The sequence below is a fragment of the Musca domestica genome, unplaced genomic scaffold (genome assembly GCF_030504385.1).
Source record: "Musca domestica strain aabys unplaced genomic scaffold, Musca_domestica.polishedcontigs.V.1.1 72, whole genome shotgun sequence".
Taxonomy (NCBI): domain Eukaryota; kingdom Metazoa; phylum Arthropoda; class Insecta; order Diptera; family Muscidae; genus Musca; species Musca domestica.
Genome location: NW_026712388.1, coordinates 363,896 through 385,174, shown reverse-complemented (window position 1 = coordinate 385,174; position 21,279 = coordinate 363,896). Strand labels below are relative to the sequence as shown.

Below are 21,279 nucleotides of genomic sequence, written 5' to 3'. Positions count from 1 at the left end.
TGAGAAGACCTTCCACGTCTTCTATGAGAAAACCTTCCACGTCTTCTATGAGAAGACCTTCCACGTCTTCTATGAGAAGACCTTCCACGTCTTCTATGAGAAAACCTTCCACGTCTTCTATGAGAAGACCTTCCACGTCTTCTTTGAGAAGACCTTCCACGTCTTCTATGAGAAGACCTTCCACGTCTTCTATGAGAAAACCTTCCACGTCTTCTATGAGAAGACCTTCCACGTCTTCTATGAGAAAACCTTCCACGTCTTCTATGAGAAGACCTTCCACGTCTTCTTTGAGAAGACCTTCCACGTCTTCTATGAGAAGACCTTCCACGTCTTCTATGAGAAGACCTTCCACGTCTTCTATGAGAAGGCCTTCTATGAGAAGACCTTCCTGGTCATCTATGAGAAGACCTCCCTGGTCTTCTACGAGAAGACCTTCCTGGTCTTCTATGAGAAAACCTATGAGAAGACCTTCGCGTCTTCTATGAGAAGACCTTCGAGTCTTCTATGAGAAGACCTTCGCGTCTTCTATGAAAGGACCTTCCACGTCTTCTATGAGAAGACCTACTGCTCTTCTGTGAGAAGACCTACTGCTCTTCTATGAGGAGACCTTCCGCTCTTCTATGAGGAGACCTTCTGCTCTTCTATGAGGAGACCTTCCGCTCTTCTATGAGAAGACCTTCCGCTCTTCTATGAGAAGACCTTGTCGTCTTCTGTGAGAAGACCTTCCTGCTCTTCTATGAGAAGACCTTCCTGATCTTCTGTGAGAAGACCTTCTAGCCTTTTATGAGAAGACCTTCTAAGCTTCTATGAGAAGACCTTCTGGCCTTCTATGAGAAGTCCTTCTGGCCTTCTATGAGAAGGCCTTCTGGCCTTCTATGAGAAGGCCTTCTGCTCTTCCATGAGAAAACCTCCTTTATATCATTTAAGTTTTTGAATGAAACATTTCCGTTACACAAACATATTGACCATTCAAAATGGCGACCAAATTACAACCCTGTTATACCCAAAGTACAACACTGCAAGAAACAACCACTTTATTCCCTTTTTACATGGGGGTGGGTGTGGGGTTGAAAATTGACACATTGCCTTTATCAGGTGGTGGTGGTAGAGGTTTTTCCTTTGTTTTTTTTTTCACTAGCACCTTTTATCTCAATGTTTTGATTTTAGTTTTTGCACTGCATGACATCCTCAGCCCATGCAAACAATTGTAGGGTGGTGCACACACACACACGCACTTTATACTTTCCATTTTGACATTTCAGTTTTTCGTTTTTGCTCCCCAACGACACAAAGTCAAGTGAAAACTAACAGAAGGGTACAAAAAAAAATAAAGCAGAAACAGAAGCGGCAGCAAGACATTGAAAAAGTAATGAAAAACAAACATCCCATCCATATTTGGAAAAAAATCTCTTTAATGACCTTAAAGTGCAACGCAAAAAAGAATACTGAACATTTTCTTGTGGAAAAACAAATAGAAAATTAGTAGTGGAAATTGTGCAGACAATGCAAAAGGAAAAGTGAAAATCTCGAAAAGTGTACCATATTATTGTCAGCAACCCAAAGGGAAAGGTGTAAATGTGGATAACAAAACAGTGAGGAAATAGGAAAAAATTATTTGCGATTAAAAGCTGTAAAAATATTGAAACAAAAGAGGAAAACGTAAAAAATCTGAAAGTGCAAAATCTATATTTAAACAATTTATTGTTAAAATCGTTATTATTTTCCCTGTTCTTTGGACTTCGGAAAGTCCTTTGGTGTCTATATGTATGTATACATGTATGTGTGTGTGCATGCTTGTTTGTTTCATTGTGTGCTCGCAAAGATTGCGTATTCGTGCGTTTAATTGCCTTCTCCTGTTCCAGTTATATTGTTGTATGGGGGAGAGTGTGTGTGTGTGTGGTGTGCATGTGTTTGTGTCGTCTATCTCAACATTTTGTAATAACAATTATTCGCTCACATGGGGGGTATGGAATGAAGGATATTGATAACAAATTGGTCGATTAAGCGAATCTTTAATGGTTTTGGTCAACAGTTTGAATGCAACGATGATTTTTATAACCTCCGCCATAAAATGAAGGGTATATTGCAATTGTCACACCTTTTGTCTGCAACACTTCAAAAAAAATCGGAAGAGACTTCATATAATTCCAAAATTTATGAACAGCGTAATATTCTAAACCGATGTAAAGAAGTCATACCCTCTGTCGGCCTACTTGTCCGTCTTTTGAAATCAAGATAGAGGTGAAGAATTTCCAGATAAATGACATTTGGGATAGACTTTTGTAGTACTCTTATATGGAAAAGTTATAGCGCCTAAACAGTGGTCCCAGTAGATAAATAGCTCCCCGTAAAACTATTTAATGTAAGTCCACTTTTTAATATACCAACCATATACCTCTTGGTTTCTGGTATTTTAACGGTTTCGAATTGGGACCTCAGTGTGTAGTTGAAACTCTCCTGATTTTCGGAATTTAAAAGCTTTTGAGTCCAAAGTAGCTACAATTTGATATCACGCTTTCTTTCAAAGAAAGAGGATTAGAAATATTAGGTGTAAAATGACCTTTTGTATTCCCTCTGTAGTCATATGGATAAGGGTATAGAAGGAATGTCTTGAGGTGTCCTATAGGTAGCTCTTCTGTACTTAGAGGGCCTTATAATATTATTCTAACGAAAGACATCCTTTTGGATCTTTTCTGAAGATAGAAGGCTTTCAGAGGCACCATTAAAAATATATCACTTTCTGGGTGTCTTCAATACAGAAGAATCCTTTCAAAGGTCTTCTACGTTCCAAAGATTTGCTAGAAGTTTTCTATAGATAGAAGACTACTTATTCTGGGGTTCAAGTTGAATGGAAAACATTCTATGGTAAAATAACTTCTGGATTTCTTGATGAAATACCTTCCTGAGGTCTTTTATAGGTGGATGTCCTTCTGAAGGTCTACATGAAAATCCAACTTTCTGGGTATCTCCCATAGACAGGAGTTGGAAGGACTTTTATTCATAGAAAACCTTTTAAAGATCGTATTTAAAAACTCGACCTTTCGGAAATTCTCTTCTTCAATTAAATACACATCCTTTAGGTGCTTTCTGTGGATAGAGGACTAGATAGACTAGGACTAGATAGCTAGACTACAGACTTCCATTGGAGATCGTCTAAAAGTCTTAGGAGTTCTGAAGATGTTTTCTAACTAAAATGCCTTTTGGGCGTCTTCTAAAGAGAGAATTCCTTCTGGAGATTCTCTATAGTTAACAGGCCTTCCGAAAGTCTTCCATTGGAGTTCGTCTATAAGTCTTAGGCATTCTGAAGATGTTTTCTAGCTAAAAAGCCTTCAGCGCGTCTTCTAGTTAACAGGCCTTCCGAAAGTCTTCCATGGATATTTGGACTTATGGAGGTATTCTATGGATGGAGGAACATCTAGTGGTCTTGTATGAATGAAAAAGCTTAAAAGGTCTTCTATCACCTTCATTTCTGGAAGCCTTCTGTAGATAGAAGACTATATAGTAGTCTTTTGAAGTTCGTCTGTAGGTAGACATTTTGGTCGTCTTCTAAAGAGAGAATTTCTTTCAAAGGTCTTATATGGCTAACAGAACTTCTCAATATATTCTATGGATAGAAGGTAATCTGAAGGTATTCTTTGGATGGAAAATATTTTGGTGGTATTGTAAGAATGAAAAACCTTCAAAAGGTCGTCTGTGTAAGAATATTTTTTCTGGAAGTTTCGATTCAAAGCTTCTGTAGACAGAAATCTTTTGAAAAGGATCTGCCACGGTTTTCTATGGAAGGAATATCTTTCAGAGATATTGTATGGCAAAAACACCTTCTAAATTTCTTCAATAAATTTAAGATCTCTTGCAATAAATTTAAGATCTCTTTTTAAAGATCGAAAATATTTTAGATGGCGTCTTCAGAAAGAAGATGCTTTCGAGAGTTGTACAAAGATAGAAATCCTACTGGGAGTCTTAAATGGACGGAAGATAGGGTTAGAAACCACGACAATGTGACTATGTGAGTGCTTCTATGAAGTTTATTTATAGAGCGAAGAAATTTCAGAAGTCATATTCAGATAGAAGATCTGCTTGAGGTTTTCTTAAAATATAAGGCCTAAAAGGCCAGCTGTAATTTAATATCACGCTTTCTTTCAAAGAAAGAGGATTAGAAAGATTAGGTGTAAAATGACCGTTTGTATTCCCTCCGTAGTCGTATGGATAAGGGTATAGAAGGAAACATTCTATGGTAAAATAACTTCTGGATTTCTTGATGAAATACCTTCCTGAGGTCTTTTATAGGTGGATGTCCTTCTGAAGGTCTTCATGAAAATACCACATTCGGGGTATCTTCCATAGACAGAAGTTGGAAGGCCTTTTATTCATAGAAAACCTTATAAAGATCGAATTTAAAAACTCGACCTTTCGGAAATTCTCTTCTTCAATTAAATACAGATCCTTTAGGCGCTTTCTGTAGATAGAGGACTTTAGCTAGACTACAGACTTCCATTGGAGTTCGTCTATAAGTCTTAGGCATTCTGAAGATGTTTTCTAACTAAAAGGCCTTTTGGGCGTCTTCTAAAGAGAGAATTCCATCTGGAGATTTTCTATAGTTAACAGGCCTTCCTAAAGTCTTCCATTGGAGTTCGTCTATAAGTCTTAGGCATTCTGAAGATGTTTTCTAGCTAAAAGGCCTTCAGCGCGTCTTCTAGTTAACAGGCCTTCCGAAAGTCTTCCATGGATATTTGGACTTATGGAGGTATTCTATGGATGGAGGAACATCAAGTGGGCTTGTAAGAATGAAAAACCTTTAAAGGTCTTCTATCACCTTTATTTCTGGAAGCCTTCTGTAGATAGAAGACTATATATAATGAGTGATTTTGGACGTCTTCTAAAGAGAGAATTTCTTTCGAAGGTCTTATATGGTTAACAGGACTTCTAAATGTATTCTATGGATAGAAGGTAATCTGAAGGTATTCTTTGGATGGAAAACATTTTAGTGGTCTTGTATAAATGAAAAACCTTCAAAAGGTCTTCTATGTATGAATATTTTTCTGGAAGTTTTCACCCAAAGATTCTGTAGGCAGAAATCTTTCTATAAAGGATCTGCTACGGTTTTTTTTTTTTTTTTGGAAGGAATATCTTTCAGAGATATTGTATGGCAAAAACACCTTCTAAATTTCTTTCATAAATTTAATATCTCTTGCATGCTTTCTATAAAAAGAGTACCTTCTTTGAAAACGCCACTTTCCAGCGACCTTATGTACATAGAGGAAATTTAATGTAAGTTTATGGAACCAAAGACTGTCTTTATAGACGAGCTCTTCTGTTGAGTTTTTTTATAGAAAGAAGATCTTTTGAAGTCTTTCTAAATATTTAAGACTTTTTAGAGGTCTCTAGAGGTCGAAAACCTTTCGGGAGTTTCACAAGGATAGAAAACTTACTGGAAGTCTTATATAGACGGAAGTTGGCGAAATTTTGAAAATACCACCTTCTAGAAACTACGGCCATGTGAAGGTCGTTTATTGAGTACTTCTATGATGTTCTTATATAGAGCGAAATAATTTCAGAAGTCATCTAAGAAAGAAGACATGCTTGAGGTTTTCTTAAAATATAAGTCCTTTTGAAAGTCTTCTAGAGACAAAAGATGGGATATTCTCTGAAATATAACCTTCCGCAGGTTTCCAATATTTGAAGATATTCTAGATGCTTTATGTAAATATGTAGAATGCCTTCTAGAGCTCTTTTTTAACAGTTCTTCTGTGTGTAAAAAAATTCATATATTATCAAGAATGTTTTCCTCTATCTGGAGCTTTTCTATAGATTTGAGAACTTCTGTTTGTTTTGGGTGTAATGCTGATCTTAAATTTCTTAAGTCCAGTTTTCCTAAAGCCAATTTTACTCCAATTGTAGCGATATTTATTATCCAATCAATTCCAAATTTTAATAAATTCCAAAATTGTTTGAATTTTCAGATTGCAAATGTCATCTAACCCTTAAGATTCCGAAATATATGAAAAAAAAGAAATTTTGAATTGAAAACACTCTAACAAATTCTGCTGTCGACAAAATGATCAACTCACCAACATCAACTCTGACAATTGTGTTCCTAATTCTTATGAAAAATGTACAACATTGGAGCACACACGCCACCAAGGAGGTGGTCAATCTCGATACGCTGTACGATGATAAGATGCATAATTTAGCCAAGAGAATGGATCTGCAAGTGTGCTTGGGTGAGTCAAAATATATGTCTGAAAAAAATATTTACATCCGTAAAAAATGTCATTAGAAGGGAGGGTTTCTAGGTGAACTGGAAAGAGAGAGTCTTTAAAGATGAGGGGGAGGAGACGACCTGAAGCGAATCTTCATAGACGAGCCGAAGGCCGTCTTTATAGACGAGCTCAAGGGAGTCTTCATAGACGAGCTGAAGGCAGTCTTTATAGACGAACTCAAGGGAGTCTCCATAGACGAGCTGAAGAGGGAGTCTCTATAGACGAGCTGAAGAGGGAGTCTCTATAGACGACCTGAAGAAGGAGTCTCTAAAGACGAGCTGAAGAGGGAGTCTGTATAGACGAGCTGAAGAGAGAGTCTCTATAGACGAGCTGAAGAGGGAGTCTCTATAAACGAGCTGAAGAGAGAGTCTCTATAGACGAGCTGAAGAGGGAGTCTCCATAGACGAGCTGAACAGGGAGTCTCCATAGACGAGCTGAACAGGGAGTCTCCATAGACGAGCTGAACAGGGAGTCTCCATAGACGAGCTGAACAGGGAGTCTCCATAGACGAGCTGAAGAGGGAGTCTCCATAGACGAGCTGAACAGGGAGTCTCCATAGACGAGCTGAACAGGGAGGCTCCATAGACGAGCTGAACAGGGAGTCTCCATAGACGAGCTGAACAGGGAGTCTCTATAGACGAGCTGAACAGGGAGTCTCTATAGACGAGCTGAACAGGGGAGTCTCTATAGACGAGCTGAACAGGGAGTCTCTATAGACGAGCTGAACAGGGAGTCTCTATAGACGAGCTGAACAGGGAGTCTCTATAGACGACTGAACAGGGAGTCTCTATAGACGACCTGAAGAGGGAGTCTCTATAGACGACCTGAAGAGGGAGTCTCTATAGACGACCTGAAGAGGGAGTCTCTATAGACGACCTGAAGAGGGAGTCTCTATAGACGACCTGAAGAAGGAGTCTCTATAGACGAGCTGAAGGGGGAGTCTCTATAGACGAGCTGAAGGGGGAGTCTCTATAGACGAGCTGAAGGGGGAGTCTCTATAGACGAGCTGAAGGGGGAGTCTCTATAGACGAGCTGAAGGGGGAGTCTCTATAGACGAGCTGAAGGGGGAGTCTCTATAGACGAGCTGATGAGGGAGTCTCTATAGACGAGCTGATGTGGGAGTCTCTATAGACGAGCTGATGTGGCAGTCTCCATAGATGAGCTGAACAGGGAGTCTCCATAGACGAGCTGAATAGGGAGTCTCCATAGACGAAATGAACAGGGAGTCTCCATAGACGAGCTGAACAGGGAGTCTCCATAGACGAGCTGAACAGGGAGTCTCTATAGACGAGCTGAACAGGGAGTCTCCATAGACAAGCTGAACAGGGAGTCTCCATAGACGAGCTGAACAGGGAGTCTCTATAGACGAGCTGAACAGGGAGTCTCTATAGACGAGCTGAACAGGGAGTCTCTATAGACGAGCTGAACAGGGAGTCTCTATAGACGAGCTGAACAGGGAGTCTCTATAGACGAGCTGAACAGGGAGTCTCTATAGACGAGCTGAACAGGGAGTCTCTATAGACGAGCTGAACAGGGAGTCTCTACAGACGAGCTGAACAGGGAGTCTCTATAGACGAGCTGAAGGGGGAGTCTCTATAGACGACCTGAAGAGGGAGTCTCTATAAACGAGCTGAAGAGAGAGTCTCTATAGACGAGCTGAAGAGGGAGTCTCCATAGACGAGCTGAACAGGGAGTCTCCATAGACGAGCTGAACAGGGAGTCTCCATAGACGAGCTGAACAGGGAGTCTCCATAGACGAGCTGAACAGGGAGTCTCCATAGACGAGCTGAACAGGGAGTCTCCATAGACGAGCTGAACAGGGAGTCTCCATAGACGAGCTGAACAGGGAGTCTCCATAGACGAGCTGAACAGGGAGTCTCTATAGACGAGCTGAACAGGGAGTCTCTATAGACGAGCTGAACAGGGAGTCTCTATAGACGAGCTGAACAGGGAGTCTCTATAGACGAGCTGAACAGGGAGTCTCTATAGACGAGCTGAACAGGGAGTCTCTATAGACGAGCTGAACAGGGAGTCTCTATAGACGACCTGAAGAGGGAGTCTCTATAGACGACCTGAAGAGGGAGTCTCTATAGACGACCTGAAGAGGGAGTCTCTATAGACGACCTGAAGAGGGAGTCTCTATAGACGACCTGAAGAGGGAGTCTCTATAGACGAGCCTGAAAGGGAGTCTCTATAGACGAGCTGAAGGGGGAGTCTCTATAGACGAGCTGAAGGGGGAGTCTCTATAGACGAGCTGAAGGGGGAGTCTCTATAGACGAGCTGAAGGGGGAGTCTCTATAGACGAGCTGAAGGGGAGTCTCTATAGACGAGCTGAGGGGGAGTCTCTATAGACGAGCTGATGTGGGAGTCTCTATAGACGAGCTGATGTGGCAGTCTCATAGACTGAGCTGAACAGTGGAGTCTCCATAGACGAGCTGAACAGGGAGTCTCCATAGACGAAGCTGAACAGGGAGTCTCCATAGACGAGCTGAACAGGGAGTCTCCATAGACGAGCTGAACAGGGAGTCTCCTATAGACGAGCTGAACAGGGAGTCTCCATAGACAAGCTGAACAGGGAGTCTCCATAGACGAGCTGAACAGGGAGTCTCTATAGACGAGCTGAACAGGGAGTCTCTATAGACGAGCTGAACAGGGAGTCTCTATAGACGAGCTGAACAGGGAGTCTCTATAGACGAGCTGAACAGGGAGTCTCTATAGACGAGCTGAACAGGGAGTCTCTATAGACGAGCTGAACAGGGAGTCTCTATAGACGAGCTGAACAGGGAGTCTCTATAGACGAGCTGAACAGGGAGTCTCTATAGACGAGCTGAACAGGGAGTCTCTATAGACGAGCTGAACAGGGAGTCTCTACAGACGAGCTGAACAGGGAGTCTCTATAGACGAGCTGAAGGGGGAGTCTCTATAGACGACCTGAAGAGGGAGTCTCTATAGACGACCTGAAGATGGAGTCTCTATAGACGACCTGAAGAGGGAGTCTCTATAGACGACCTGAAGAGGGAGTCTCTATAGACGACCTGAAGAGGGAGTCTCTATAGACGACCTGAAGGGGGAGTCTCTATAGACGAGCTGAAGGGGGAGTCTCTATAGACGAGCTGAAGGGGGAGTCTCTATAGACGAGCTGATGTGGGAGTCTCTATAGACGAGCTGATGTGGCAGTCTCTATAGACGAGCTGATGTGGCAGTCTCTATAGACGAGCTGATGTGGCAGTCTCTATAGACGAGCTGATGTGGCAGTCTCTATAGACGAGCTGAAGAGGGAGCCTTTATAGACGAGCTGAAGAGGGAGTCTCTACAGACGAGCTGAAGAGGGAGTCTCTATAGACGAGCTGAAGAGGGAGTCTCTATAGACGAGCTGAAGAGGGAGTCTCTATAGACGAGCTGAAGAGGGAGTCTCTATAGACGAGCTGAAGAGGGAGTCTCTATAGACGACCTGAAGAGGGAGTCTCTATAGACGACCTGAAGAGGGAGTCTCTATAGACGACCTGAAGAGGGAGTCTCTATAGACGACCTGAAGAGGGAGTCTCTATAGACGACCTGAAGAGGGAGTCTCTATAGACGACCTGAAGAGGGAGTCTCTATAGACGACCTGAAGAGGGAGTCTCTATAGACGACCTGAAGAGGGAGTCTCTATAGACGACCTGAAGAGGGAGTCTCTATAGACGACCTGAAGAGGGAGCCTCTATAGACGACCTGAAGAGGGAGTCTCTATAGACGACCTAAAGAGGGAGTCTCTATAGACGAGCTGAAGAGGGAGTCTCTATAGACGAGCTGAAGAGGGGGTCTCTATAGACGAGCTGAAGAGGGAATCTTTATAGACTATCAGGAGCGAGTTTTTATAGATGGCAGGAGAGAGTATAGTAGGCGTCCAAGTACATGAAAGAGAGAGGATAGGAGGATATTACCTGCAACTACTTCCTTAATTTTCCCACTCTCATCTCCAGGACAATTCGATGTTCACAAGAATACCATCATTCGCACGGGCGAATCCCAAGCCATTGGTGGTAAATATCTACAAGGATTGGAACTGGACACAATGGAAGAGTGTCAACGTCTGTGCTGTGAAACCGAATCGTGTGATGTCTACATTTTCGAGAGTAAAAAAGATGGCTATTGTTATCTCTTCGAATGTGGTACCCCGGAAAATTTCCATTGCAAATTTACACGTCATGCCAATTATACCAGTGCCGTTTTGACACCGGTCATTCGATCTACCATTGAAGTTACCACTCCCCACCCTGTGGTGGCACACAAGACATCTTCGGCCATATCGCAACAAGAATGGGAATTATCAAATTTAAAAATGAAACCTGAAGTGAGGGAAAAGGCAGCCGAAATGGGTTTGCCGGCATTGGGTGTAATGAACACCAACACCAATGCAAAGAAATCGGTGGTAGCATCATCGGATGTGGAAGTGACCAACAAAGGTAAGGCATGGAGAGAATTTTTGTTGAAATAAATTTAAAATTGTTTTTTCTCTTGCAGTCAATTCATCGGTCCAGTGTGGTCGTTTTCAGTTTGCCTGCCACTCAGGAGAGTGCATAGCGGTGTACAATGCCTGCGATGGCATTCCCCAATGCGAGGATGGCAGTGATGAGGGGCCGGAGGTATTTTTTCTTTACAAAAACAAATATTTAATATTTTTAATTATCAAATTTTTCCACAGTGTTCTGGAGCCAATGCCAACACCAACAACTTAACTCCAAGTTCAAAATCTTCATCGGACACCCAACCGAACAAAGCTTCACCTCAAATGACTCAATATCAGTCTCAGGCTTTTATGCAACAATCAGCCCAACAACAATTACAAAATATGCAACAAATCCAACCATCATCGCATCAAAGTCAAAGTGCCGGAGTTATGCCATCCGTTCCAGTGGTCAACAATCGTGAAGATCCAACGGTTTGGGAAACAAGGAAAATCGTTTCGGGAACCCCCATCAATGTCAACAATGGTGGGTATGAAACGGCCTCCTCTCTTTTGTTTGAGAGAACACAAGGGAAACTTTATAGTGGTGGTGCAAGGGAGCCTTTACAGCTGAAAGCTGTCTTTACTGACGAGCCAAAGGCTGTCTTTATAGAGTAACCGAAGGCTGTTTTTACAGGCGAGCCGAAAGCGGTCTCTATAGACCAGCTCTGAAGTCGGTCTCTATAGACCAGCTCTTAAGGCTGTCTCTATAGACCAGCTCTTAAGGCTGTCTCTATAGACCAGCTCTTAAGGCTGTCTCTATAGACCAGCTCTTAAGGCTGTGTCTATAGACCAGCGGAAGGCTGCCTCTATAGACCAGCGGAAGGCTGCCTCTATAGACCAGCGGAAGGCTGCCTCTATAGACCAGCGGAAGGCTGCCTCTATAGACCAGCGGAAGGCTGCCTCTATAGACCAGCGGAAGGCTGCCTCTATAGACCAGTTGAAGGCTGCCTCTATAGACCAGCTGAAGGCTGTCTCTATAGACCAGCTGAAGGCTGTCTCTATAGACCAGCTGAAGGCTGTCTCTATAGACCAGCTGAAGGCTGTCTCTATAGACCAGCTGAAGGCTGTCTCTATAGACCAGCGAAAGGCTGTCTCTATAGACCAGCGGAAGGCTGTCTCTATAGACCAGCGGAAGGCTGTCTCTATAGACCAGCGGAAGGCTGTTTCTATAGACCAGCGGAAGGCTGTCTCTATAGACCAGCGGAAGGCTGTCTCTATAGACCAGCGGAAGGCTGTCTCTATAGACCAGCGGAAGGCTGTCTCTATAGACCAGCGGAAGGCTGTCTCTATAGACCAGCGGAAGGCTGTCTCTATAGACCAGCGGAAGGCTGTCTCTATAGACCAGCGGAAGGCTGTCTCTATAGACCAGCGGAAGGCTGTTTCTATAGACCAGCGGAAGGCTGTCTCTATAGACCAGCGGAAGGCTGTCTCTATAGCCCATCGGAAGGCCGTCTCTATAGACCAGCGGAAGGCTTGAGGTCTTCACCAGAAAACCTTGAGGTCTTCACCAGAAGACCTTGAGGTCTTCACTAGAAGACCTTGAGGTCTTCACTAGAAGACCTCGAGGTCTTCACTAGAAGACCTTGAGGTCTTCACTAGAAGACCTTGAGGTCTTCACTAGAAGACCTTGAGGTCTTCACTAGAAGACCTTGAGGTCTTCACTAGAAGACCTTGAGGTCTTCACTAGAAGACCTTGAGGTCTTCACTAGAAGACCTTGAGGGGTTCACTAGAAGACCTGGAGGTCTTCACTAGAAGACCTGGAGGTCTTCACTAGAAGACCTGGAGGTCTTCACTAGAAGACCAGGAGGTCTTCACTAGAAGACCTGGAGGTCTTCACTAGAAGACCTTGAGGTCTTCACTAGAAGACCTGGAGGTCTTCACTGAACACCTTGAGGTCTTCACTAGAAGACCTTGAGGTCTTCACTAGAAGACCTGGAGGTCTTCACTGAACACCTTGAGGTCTTCACTAGAAGACCTTGAGGTCTTCACTAGAAGACCTTGAGTTCTTCACTAGAAGACCTTGAGGTCTTCACTAGAAGACCTTGAGGTCTTCACTAGAAGAGCTTGAGGTCTTCCCCAGAAAAGCTTGAGGTCTTAACTAGAAGACCTTGACTAGAACACCATGAGCCGAAGGCTGTTTTCCACTTTCAAACAAATCTTCTGTACTTCTTCTTCAGTAATATCACAATTTTGTTAAATTGTATTTTCGCAATCCGTTTACATTTAATTACATATCATTCCGAAGTTTCCCCCCGTTTAAAGCAAAAATTATTTCCTATTTTTTTATTCGCCCACAGCGCATAAATTAGCAACTCTGGGAAGTGTATGAATGTAGTACCCCCATTAACTTGCAAACCATGGACAAGAACATAAATTGTTTTGAAAACTCATTCAATTTTTGTTTTTTAACAGATTTTTGTGGGAAAAGTAGGCGGCAGGCTAATAAATAAATTATGGTAATGCTGACATATCATGTTCAAGTTTTATGACTTCTAAAACACTTATCCCATCACATCCAATTAGATGTTATGTTGGCAAGTTTAGAGGCGGGAGATGTTAGCCGTTTAGAACAATGTAATTGCAGGTTGGGAATTTTTTTTCGCAATTTTTGTGAAATGGTTGGAGTAAAAGACAAAGAACCTCTTACAGATCTTTTAAAAAGTAGAAGATTTTTTTGGGAATTTTTTGTAGATGGAAAATAGTTTTCAACAATATTTTAAATATTCTTGATATTCCCCAGTTATAGACCATATAGGCTTTCACAAATGTTCTAAAGAATATTATTTAAACCCTGAAATTATTTATACCATGGAAATATTAGACCAAAGACCTCTTGGAAAATAAATAAAAAAGGTGCTCCCACCAAAAAAAAAAAAAAATAAAATAAAACTATTAAAGAAAGACCACAAGTCGACTATATGATACCCTACACCATTATTCATATGTAGTAGAGCTACTCGTAACTTTAAATCTTTAAATTATTACCCCAAACCACCTAAATGTTGTAACGCCCATCTAAATTCATTTTTAATGGCCCACAATTATTTCCACGCGATTAAGGTTATCTAAGACCGTTATAATTTGTTTTTATTCAAATCGGACTCGCTCAGAAGAACACCAAGATATTTAAATGTCAGTGGAATGGTGTCACTTTGCAGAAGACGACGACGAAGATGATAATGACGATGACGAAGTTGAGATAAGAAAACAAAAAGACCGCTTAAATGAAACTAGTTTTTCAAAACTCAACCGTGTGGAAAATTTAAATGTTATGCTTAGGCTTGAAACATTCAGTCCGACAAACAAACCGGCAGACAGACAGGCGGAAAAAAGAAGAAAAAAAAAAGAAATTTCAACTGAATCAACAAAAAATGGTAATTAGTGAAAATTTAAAAAAAAAAAAAAGAAATGCCTCATCAAACGTCATCATCATGAAAAATGAAAACATTAAAGGGAAAACGAAATTGTTGGAAGTGTGAAGAGTAACAAACAAAGACAAAAAGAAAAACTAGGTGGTTGTTATTATGGAAGTTTTGAAAACATAGGGAAATGTAAACAACCTAGATCAATTGCGTAGATATTTCTTTATAAAAGGATATAATGAGTCCTTCAAAACTAAATTCTTACAAAGCCATGTCTGAGAGACTTTCAAAGAAAAATTCGGTCTATCAGAACAAAAAGTGTGATGTGAGAATTTTAAAAAAAATATTCTTTAAAATCCACGTTTATGGCTCAGATAATCCTTGAAAAAATATTCTTTAAAAATCCACGTTTATGGCTCAGATAATCCTTGAAAAAATATTCTTAACAAATCCACGTTTATGGCTCAGATAATTCTTGAAAAAAATATTCTTTAAAAATCCACGTTTATTGGTCTGTGGGTCCTTGAAAAAATATTCTTTAAAAATCCACGTTTATTGGTCTGTGGGTCCTTGAAAAAATATTCTTTAAAAATCCACGTTTATTGGTCTATTGGTCCTTGAAGACATATTCTTTAAAATTCCACGTTTATTGGTCTGCAGGTCCTTGAAAAAATATTCTTTAAAATTCCACGTTTATTGGTCTGCAGGTCCTTGAAAAAATATTCTTTAAAACTCCACGTTTATTGCTATGTAGGTCCTTGCAAAAATATTCTTTAAAAATCCACGTTTATTGCTCTGTAGGTCCTTGCAAAAATATTCTTTAAAAATCCACGTTTATTGTTGAGATGGTCCTTGAAAAATATTCTTTAAAAATCCACGTTTATTGTTGAGATGGTCCTTGAAAAATATTCTTTAAAAATCCACGTTTATTGTTGAGATGGTCCTTGAAAAATATTCTTTAAAAATCCACGTTTATTGTTGAGATGGTCCTTGAAAAATATTCTTTAAAAATCCACGTTTATTGTTGAGATGGTCCTTGAAAAATATTCTTTAAAAATCCACGTTTATTGTTGAGATGGTCCTTGAAAATATTCTTTAAAAATCCACGTTTATTGTTGAGATGGTCCTTGAAAAATATTCTTTAAAAATCCACGTTTATTGTTGAGATGGTCCTTGAAAAATATTCTTTAAAAATCCACGTTTATTGTTGAGATGGTCCTTGAAAAATATTCTTTAAAAATCCACGTTTATTGTTGAGATGGTCCTTGAAAAATATTCTTTAAAAATCCACGTTTATTGTTGAGATGGTCCTTGAAAAATATTCTTTAAAAATCCACGTTTATTGTTGAGATGGTCCTTGAAAAATATTCTTTAAAAATCCACGTTTATTGTTGAGATGGTCCTTGAAAAATATTCTTTAAAAATCCACGTTTATGGATCAGCAGGTCCTTGAAAAAACATTCCTTAAAAATCCACGTTTATTGGTTTGTTGGTCCTTGAAAAAACATTCCTTAAAAATCCACGTTTATTGGTTTGTTGGTCCTTGAAAAAACATTCCTTAAAAATCCACGTTTATTGGTTTGTTGGTCCTTGAAAAAACATTCCTTAAAAATCCACGTATATCTTTCTGCAGGTCCTTGAAAAATATTCTTAAAAATCCACGTTTATTGGTCTGCAGGTCCTTGAAAAAATATTCTTTAAAAATCCACGTTTATTGTTGAGATGGTCCTTGAAAATATATTCTTTAAAAACCCACATTTATTTGTCTGTAGGTTCTTGAAAAAATATTCTGTAAAAATCCACGTTTATTGGTCTGTGGGTCCTTGAAAAAATATTCTTTAAAAATGCAGGTCCTTGAAAAAATATTCTTTAAAAATCCACATATTCTTTAAAAATGCAGGTCCTTAAAAAAATATTCTGTAAAAATCCACGTTTATTGGTCTGTGGGTCCCTAATTTTTTTTAATCCAAATTTATTGATCGATTTGTCCTTAAAAATTATTCTTTAAAAATCCAATCCAAAAATCCATCCACTTAAAAAATCCACGTTTATTGTTGAGAAGATCTGTTGGTCCTTGAAAAAATAGTCTTAAAAAATCCACGTTTATTGTTGAGAAGATCTGTTGGTCCTTGAAAAATATTCTTAAAAGATCTGTTGGACCTTCAAAAAATATTCCTTAAAAATTCACGATTATTAGTCTATAGGCCCTTGAAAAAATATTGTTTAAAAATCCACGGTTATTGGTCTGCAAGTCCTTGAAAAAATATTCTTTAAAAGTCCTCGTTTATTGGTCCGCAGGTCTTTGAAAAAATTTTCTTTAAAAATCCACAATTATTGGTCTGCAGGCCATTTTTTTAAAATCCACAAAATTTCTACTAAATTATTGTAAAACTCCATAATTTCCCCTCTTTTTCTTTTAGCTAACGTTGATTTACAAAACATGAATCCCATATCTCCCGGTGGAAGTGTTGCCTCGGCCGATGGCTTTACAGCCTACATTAATAACCGGCAAACGGCGGCGGCTACGCATGGAATATATGCACCGGCGACAAGCTCAGATGGCAGTGTACCCATTGCCAATGTTGTTGGTGGCAACAGTGGGGGTTCTACCCTGGAACAAAGTGGTCTTTATGTACAACATGTGACTGGTGGTGGTCAAGATCCTAATGGCTTGTATGTTCAACAACAGCAGCAGCAGCAACAACAACAGCACATTCTCTTACCTCCTCCACCTCCCCCGCCGCCAGCACCATTGAATTCTAATTGGCAACAGCAGGCAATACTTAATCAACAGAAACAACAACAACAGGGATTAGTAATCTCACAACAACAACAGCAACAACAAATTCCACTGCCTCAGGGTTCCGCATATGCAATGTCGAATGATGGATCAACTCAGCAACAACAGTCCCAACCTGTGGCCAGTATTATGATGCAGCAGCAACAACAACAAACACAACAACAACCTGCCCAATTATCGGTGCCTTCTTTATCCCAACAACAACAACTACAAGCTCTGGGTGAAACAAAATCATCGGTTGGCACCTCAAATCATCCTTCACTCACACAAATTGCTAAAGCGGATGATTCCGATGAATACGATGACTCAGAGGAGAAGTCAACGGAACCACCAAAGAAGGTAAGCGTAGGAAAAACACACAAAAAGAGGCAACAAAACAAAGGATTGTACACACAAACGAAGAATTAATTCTCACAGAAAGCCTGAAAGTCATCCTACGGAAGACCAGAAGGTCTTCTCATAGAAGGCCAGAAAGTCTTTTCACAGAAGACCAGAAGGTCATCCCAAAGAAGGCCGGAAGATCTCCTCATAGAAGGCCAGATGGTCTTCTCATAGATGGCCAGAAGGTCTAATCATAGAAGGCCAAAAGGTCTTCTCATAGAAGGCCAGAGGGTCTTCTCATAGAAGGCCAGAAGGTCTTCTCATAGAAGGCCAGAAGGTCATCTCATAGAAGGCTAGAAGGCCTTCTCATAGAAGGCCAGAGGGTCTTCTCATAGAAGGCCACAAGGTCTTCTCATAGAAGGCCAGAAGGTCTTCTCATAGAAGGCCAGAAGGTCTTCTCATAGAAGGCCAGAAGGTCTTCTCATAGAAGGCCAGAAGGTCTTCCCATAGAAGGCCAGAAGGTCTTCTCATAGAAGGCCAGAAGGTCTTCTCATAGAAGGCCAGAAAGTCTTCTCATAAAAGGGCAGAGGGTCTACTCAGAGAAGGCCAGAAGGTCTTCTCAAAAAAGGCCAAAAGGTCTTCTCAAAGAAGGCCAGAAGGTCTTTCATAGAAGGGCTTCTCAGAGAAGGCTAGAAGGTCTTCTCATAGAAGGCCAGAAGGTCTTCTCATAGAAGGCCAGAAGGTCTTCTCATAGAAGGCCAGAAGGTCTTCTCATAGAAGGCCAGAAGGTCTTCTCATAGAAGGCCAGAAGGTCTTCTCATAGAAAGCCAGAAGGTCCTCTCATAGAAGGCCAGAAGGTCCTCTCATAGAAGGCCAGAAGGTCTTCTCATAGAAGCCCAGAAGGTCCTCTCACCAAACGCCAGAAGGCCTTCTCATAGAAAGCCAGAAGGTTTTCTCAGAGAATGCCAGAATGTCTTCTCAGAGAAGGCCAGAGGTCTACTCAGGAAAAAATATTTTTTTAAAAATCCACGTTCATAGATCTGTTGGTCCTTGAAAAATATTCTTAAAAAATCCACGTTCATAGATCTGTTGGTCCTTGAAAAATATTCTTAAAAAATCCACGTTTATAGTTGAGAAGGTCCTTGAAAAAATATTCTTAAAAAATCCACGTTTATAGTTGAGAAGGTCCTTGAAAAAATATTCTTAAAAAATCCACGTTTATAGTTGAGAAGGTCCTCGAAAAATTATTCTTAAAAAATCCACGTTCATAGATCTGTTGGTCCTTGAAAAAAATATTCTTAAAAAATCCACATTCATAGATCTGTTGGTCCTTGAAAAAATATTCTTAAAAAATCCACGTTTATAGTTGAGAAGGTCCTTGAAAAAATATTCTTAAAAAATCCACGTTCATAGATCTGTTGGTCCTTGAAAAAATATTCTTAAAAAATCCACGTTTATAATTGAGAAGGTCCTTGAAAAATATTCTTAGAAAATCCACGTTTATAATTGAGAAGGTCCTTGAAAAATATTCTTAAAAAATCCACGTTTATAGTTGAGAAGGTCCTTGAAAAAATATTCTTAAAAAATCCACGTTTATTGTTGAGAAGGTCCTTGAAAAAATATTCTTAAAAAATCCACGTTTATTGTTGAGAAGGTCCTTGAAAAAATATTCTTAAAAAATCCACGTTTATTGTTGAGAAGGTCCTTGAAAAAATATTCTTAAAAAATCCAGGTTTATTGTTGAGAAGGTCCTTGAAAAAATATTCTTAAAAAAATCCACCTTTATTGTTGAGAAGGTCCTTGAAAAAATATTCTTAAAAAAATCCACCTTTATTGTTGAGAAGGTCCTTGAAAAAATATTCTTAAAAAATCCACGTTTATTGGTCCTTGAAAAAATATTCTTTAAAAAATCCACCTTTATTGTTGAGAAGGTCCTTGAAAAAATATTCTTAAAAAATCCACGTTTATTGGTCCTTGAAAAAATATTCTTTAAAAAATCCACGTTTATTGGTCCTTGAAAAAATATTCTTAAAAAATCCACGTTTATTGGTCCTTGAAAAAATATTCTTAAAAAATCCACGTTTATTGGTCCTTGAAAAAATATTCTTAAAAAATCCACGTTTATTGGTCCTTGAAAAAATATTCTTTAAAAAATCCACGTTTATTGGTCCTTGAAAAAATATTCTTTAAAAAATCCACCTTTATTGTTGAGAAGGTCCTTGAAAAAATATTCTTAAAAAATCCACGTTTATTGGTCCTTGAAAAAATATTCTTAAAAAATCCACGTTTATTGGTCCTTGAAAAAATATTCTTTAAAAAAACCACGTTTATTGGTCCTTGAAAAAATATTCTTTAAAAAATCCACGTTTATTGGTCCTTGAAAAAATATTCTTTAAAAAATCCACGTTTATTGGTCCTTGAAAAATATTCTTTAAAAAATCCACGTTTATTGGTCCTTGAAAAAATATTCTTTAAAAAATCCACGTTTATTGGTCCTTAAAAAAATATTCTTTAAAAAATCCACGTTTATTGGTCCTTGAAAAAATATTCTTTAAAAAATCCACGTTTATTGGTACTTGAAAAAATATTTAAAAAATCCACGTTTATTGGTCCTTGAAAAAATATTCTTTAAAAAATCCACGTTTATTTGTCCTTGAAAAAATATTCTTTAAAAAATCCACGTTTATTGGTCTTTGAAAAAATATTCTTTAAAAAATCCACGTTTAATGGTCCTTGAAAAAATATTCTTTAAAAAATCCACGTTTATTGGTCCTTGAAAAAATATTCTTTAAAAAATCCACGTTTATTGGTCCTTGAAAAAATATTCCTAAAAAATCCACGTTTATTGGTCCTTGAAAAAATATTCTTTAAAAAATCCACGTTTATTGGTCCTTGAAAAAATATTCTTTAAAAAATCCACGTTTTTTGGTCCTTGAAAAAATATTCTTTAAAAAATCCACGTTTATTGGTCCTTGAAAAAATATTTTTTAAAAAATCCACGTTTATTGGTCCTTGAAAAAATATTCTTTAAAAAATCCACGTTTATTGGTCCTTGAAAAAATATTTTTTAAAAAATCCACGTTTATTTTCATTTTATTTAAAAAATCCACAATTAAAGGTGTGATATCCTTAAAAAAATCCTCCTCTCCTTCTCATTCCAGCACAAACACAAGAAGGGAAAATCGAAATCAAAGGACTTGGATAAATCTGCAGAACCTATTGAAGAAGCCTCAGCCTCTCAGCATTCGACCGCATCAAAGACGACATCAAATTCTGTGAAAACAATAAAAACAGCAGTTTCGCCCGTGCACGAACAATACGAAATAATTCATCAAAACATGGCTCTGGAATTTCGAGATCATGACGGCCAATCCGAGAGACCGGGTGGGGCAGTGCTATCGCTCACCCTGGGTCTTCTAATTACGGCAGCATTGGCCATACTCATTGGCTGTCGTATGCGTACAGTGGGACGAAGAGCCAGACGTATGGGTGGTAAAACGCCATATTCCCACGAAGCCGATTTCCTAGTCAATGGCATGTATTTGTAAGGACCAGGGGCCAATAGTCCTGGACTTTAAGTTTTCCTTTCGATTTTTCGTTTTGTGTTATTTTTTATAATGGCTTCAAACAAAACAATTTTGAATAAACTCCAAAAACAATAACAATTAAAATTGCATAATCGGATGTAACCTAAAAAAGAGATACTATATTCTAAACTAATTTTAAATGTGAGAATCTGAGAATCCTGAAATGAAATCTTTGTCATTTCCGAGTTTCTGTCTGTGTACACAGATAACCAAGGAAAGAAAAATAATTATTCTGTAATCTATAAAAGAAATAATTTTAAGATTTTGTTTTTATTCTAGTCATGTGAGCGTCGACAAAGTTATACCAAAAAAATATAATAAAATAATAATGAAACACCCACAATTAAATAAATAAATAATCGCGTAATCTTTTTAGTGATTAGTTTTTAAACGTCAATATATATAACTTATACATACCTACTTACATGAAATATTTTTTGTAAATTATAACAAATTATA

General features: G+C 39.1%; 1 protein-coding gene across 1 annotated transcript; it reads left to right on the top strand.

Moving 5' to 3' along the window:
• Window positions 1-5,960: 5,960 nt before the first annotated feature.
• Window positions 5,961-21,005, top strand: LOC101887211 (polyglutamine-repeat protein pqn-41). Its single transcript, XM_059130323.1, has 6 exons — window positions 5,961-6,221; window positions 10,223-10,705; window positions 10,764-10,885; window positions 10,945-11,233; window positions 16,533-17,251; window positions 20,395-21,005. The coding sequence occupies exons 1-6, from the start codon at window positions 6,056-6,058 to the stop codon at window positions 20,779-20,781; spliced, it is 2,166 nt and encodes a 721-aa protein (XP_058986306.1). The 5' UTR covers window positions 5,961-6,055; the 3' UTR covers window positions 20,782-21,005.
• The last annotated feature ends 274 nt before the right edge of the window (window positions 21,006-21,279 follow it).

Excerpts from the sequence above, each read along its gene's own strand:
- LOC101887211 (XM_059130323.1), top strand. The coding sequence starts at position 6,056 with ATGATCAACTCACCAACATCAACTCTGACAATTGTGTTCCTAATTCTT. Across the intron at positions 10,706-10,763 it reads TGTGGAAGTGACCAACAAAG|TCAATTCATCGGTCCAGTGT; the intron begins GTAAGGCATGGA and ends TTTCTCTTGCAG. Across the intron at positions 17,252-20,394 it reads CAACGGAACCACCAAAGAAG|CACAAACACAAGAAGGGAAA; the intron begins GTAAGCGTAGGA and ends TTCTCATTCCAG.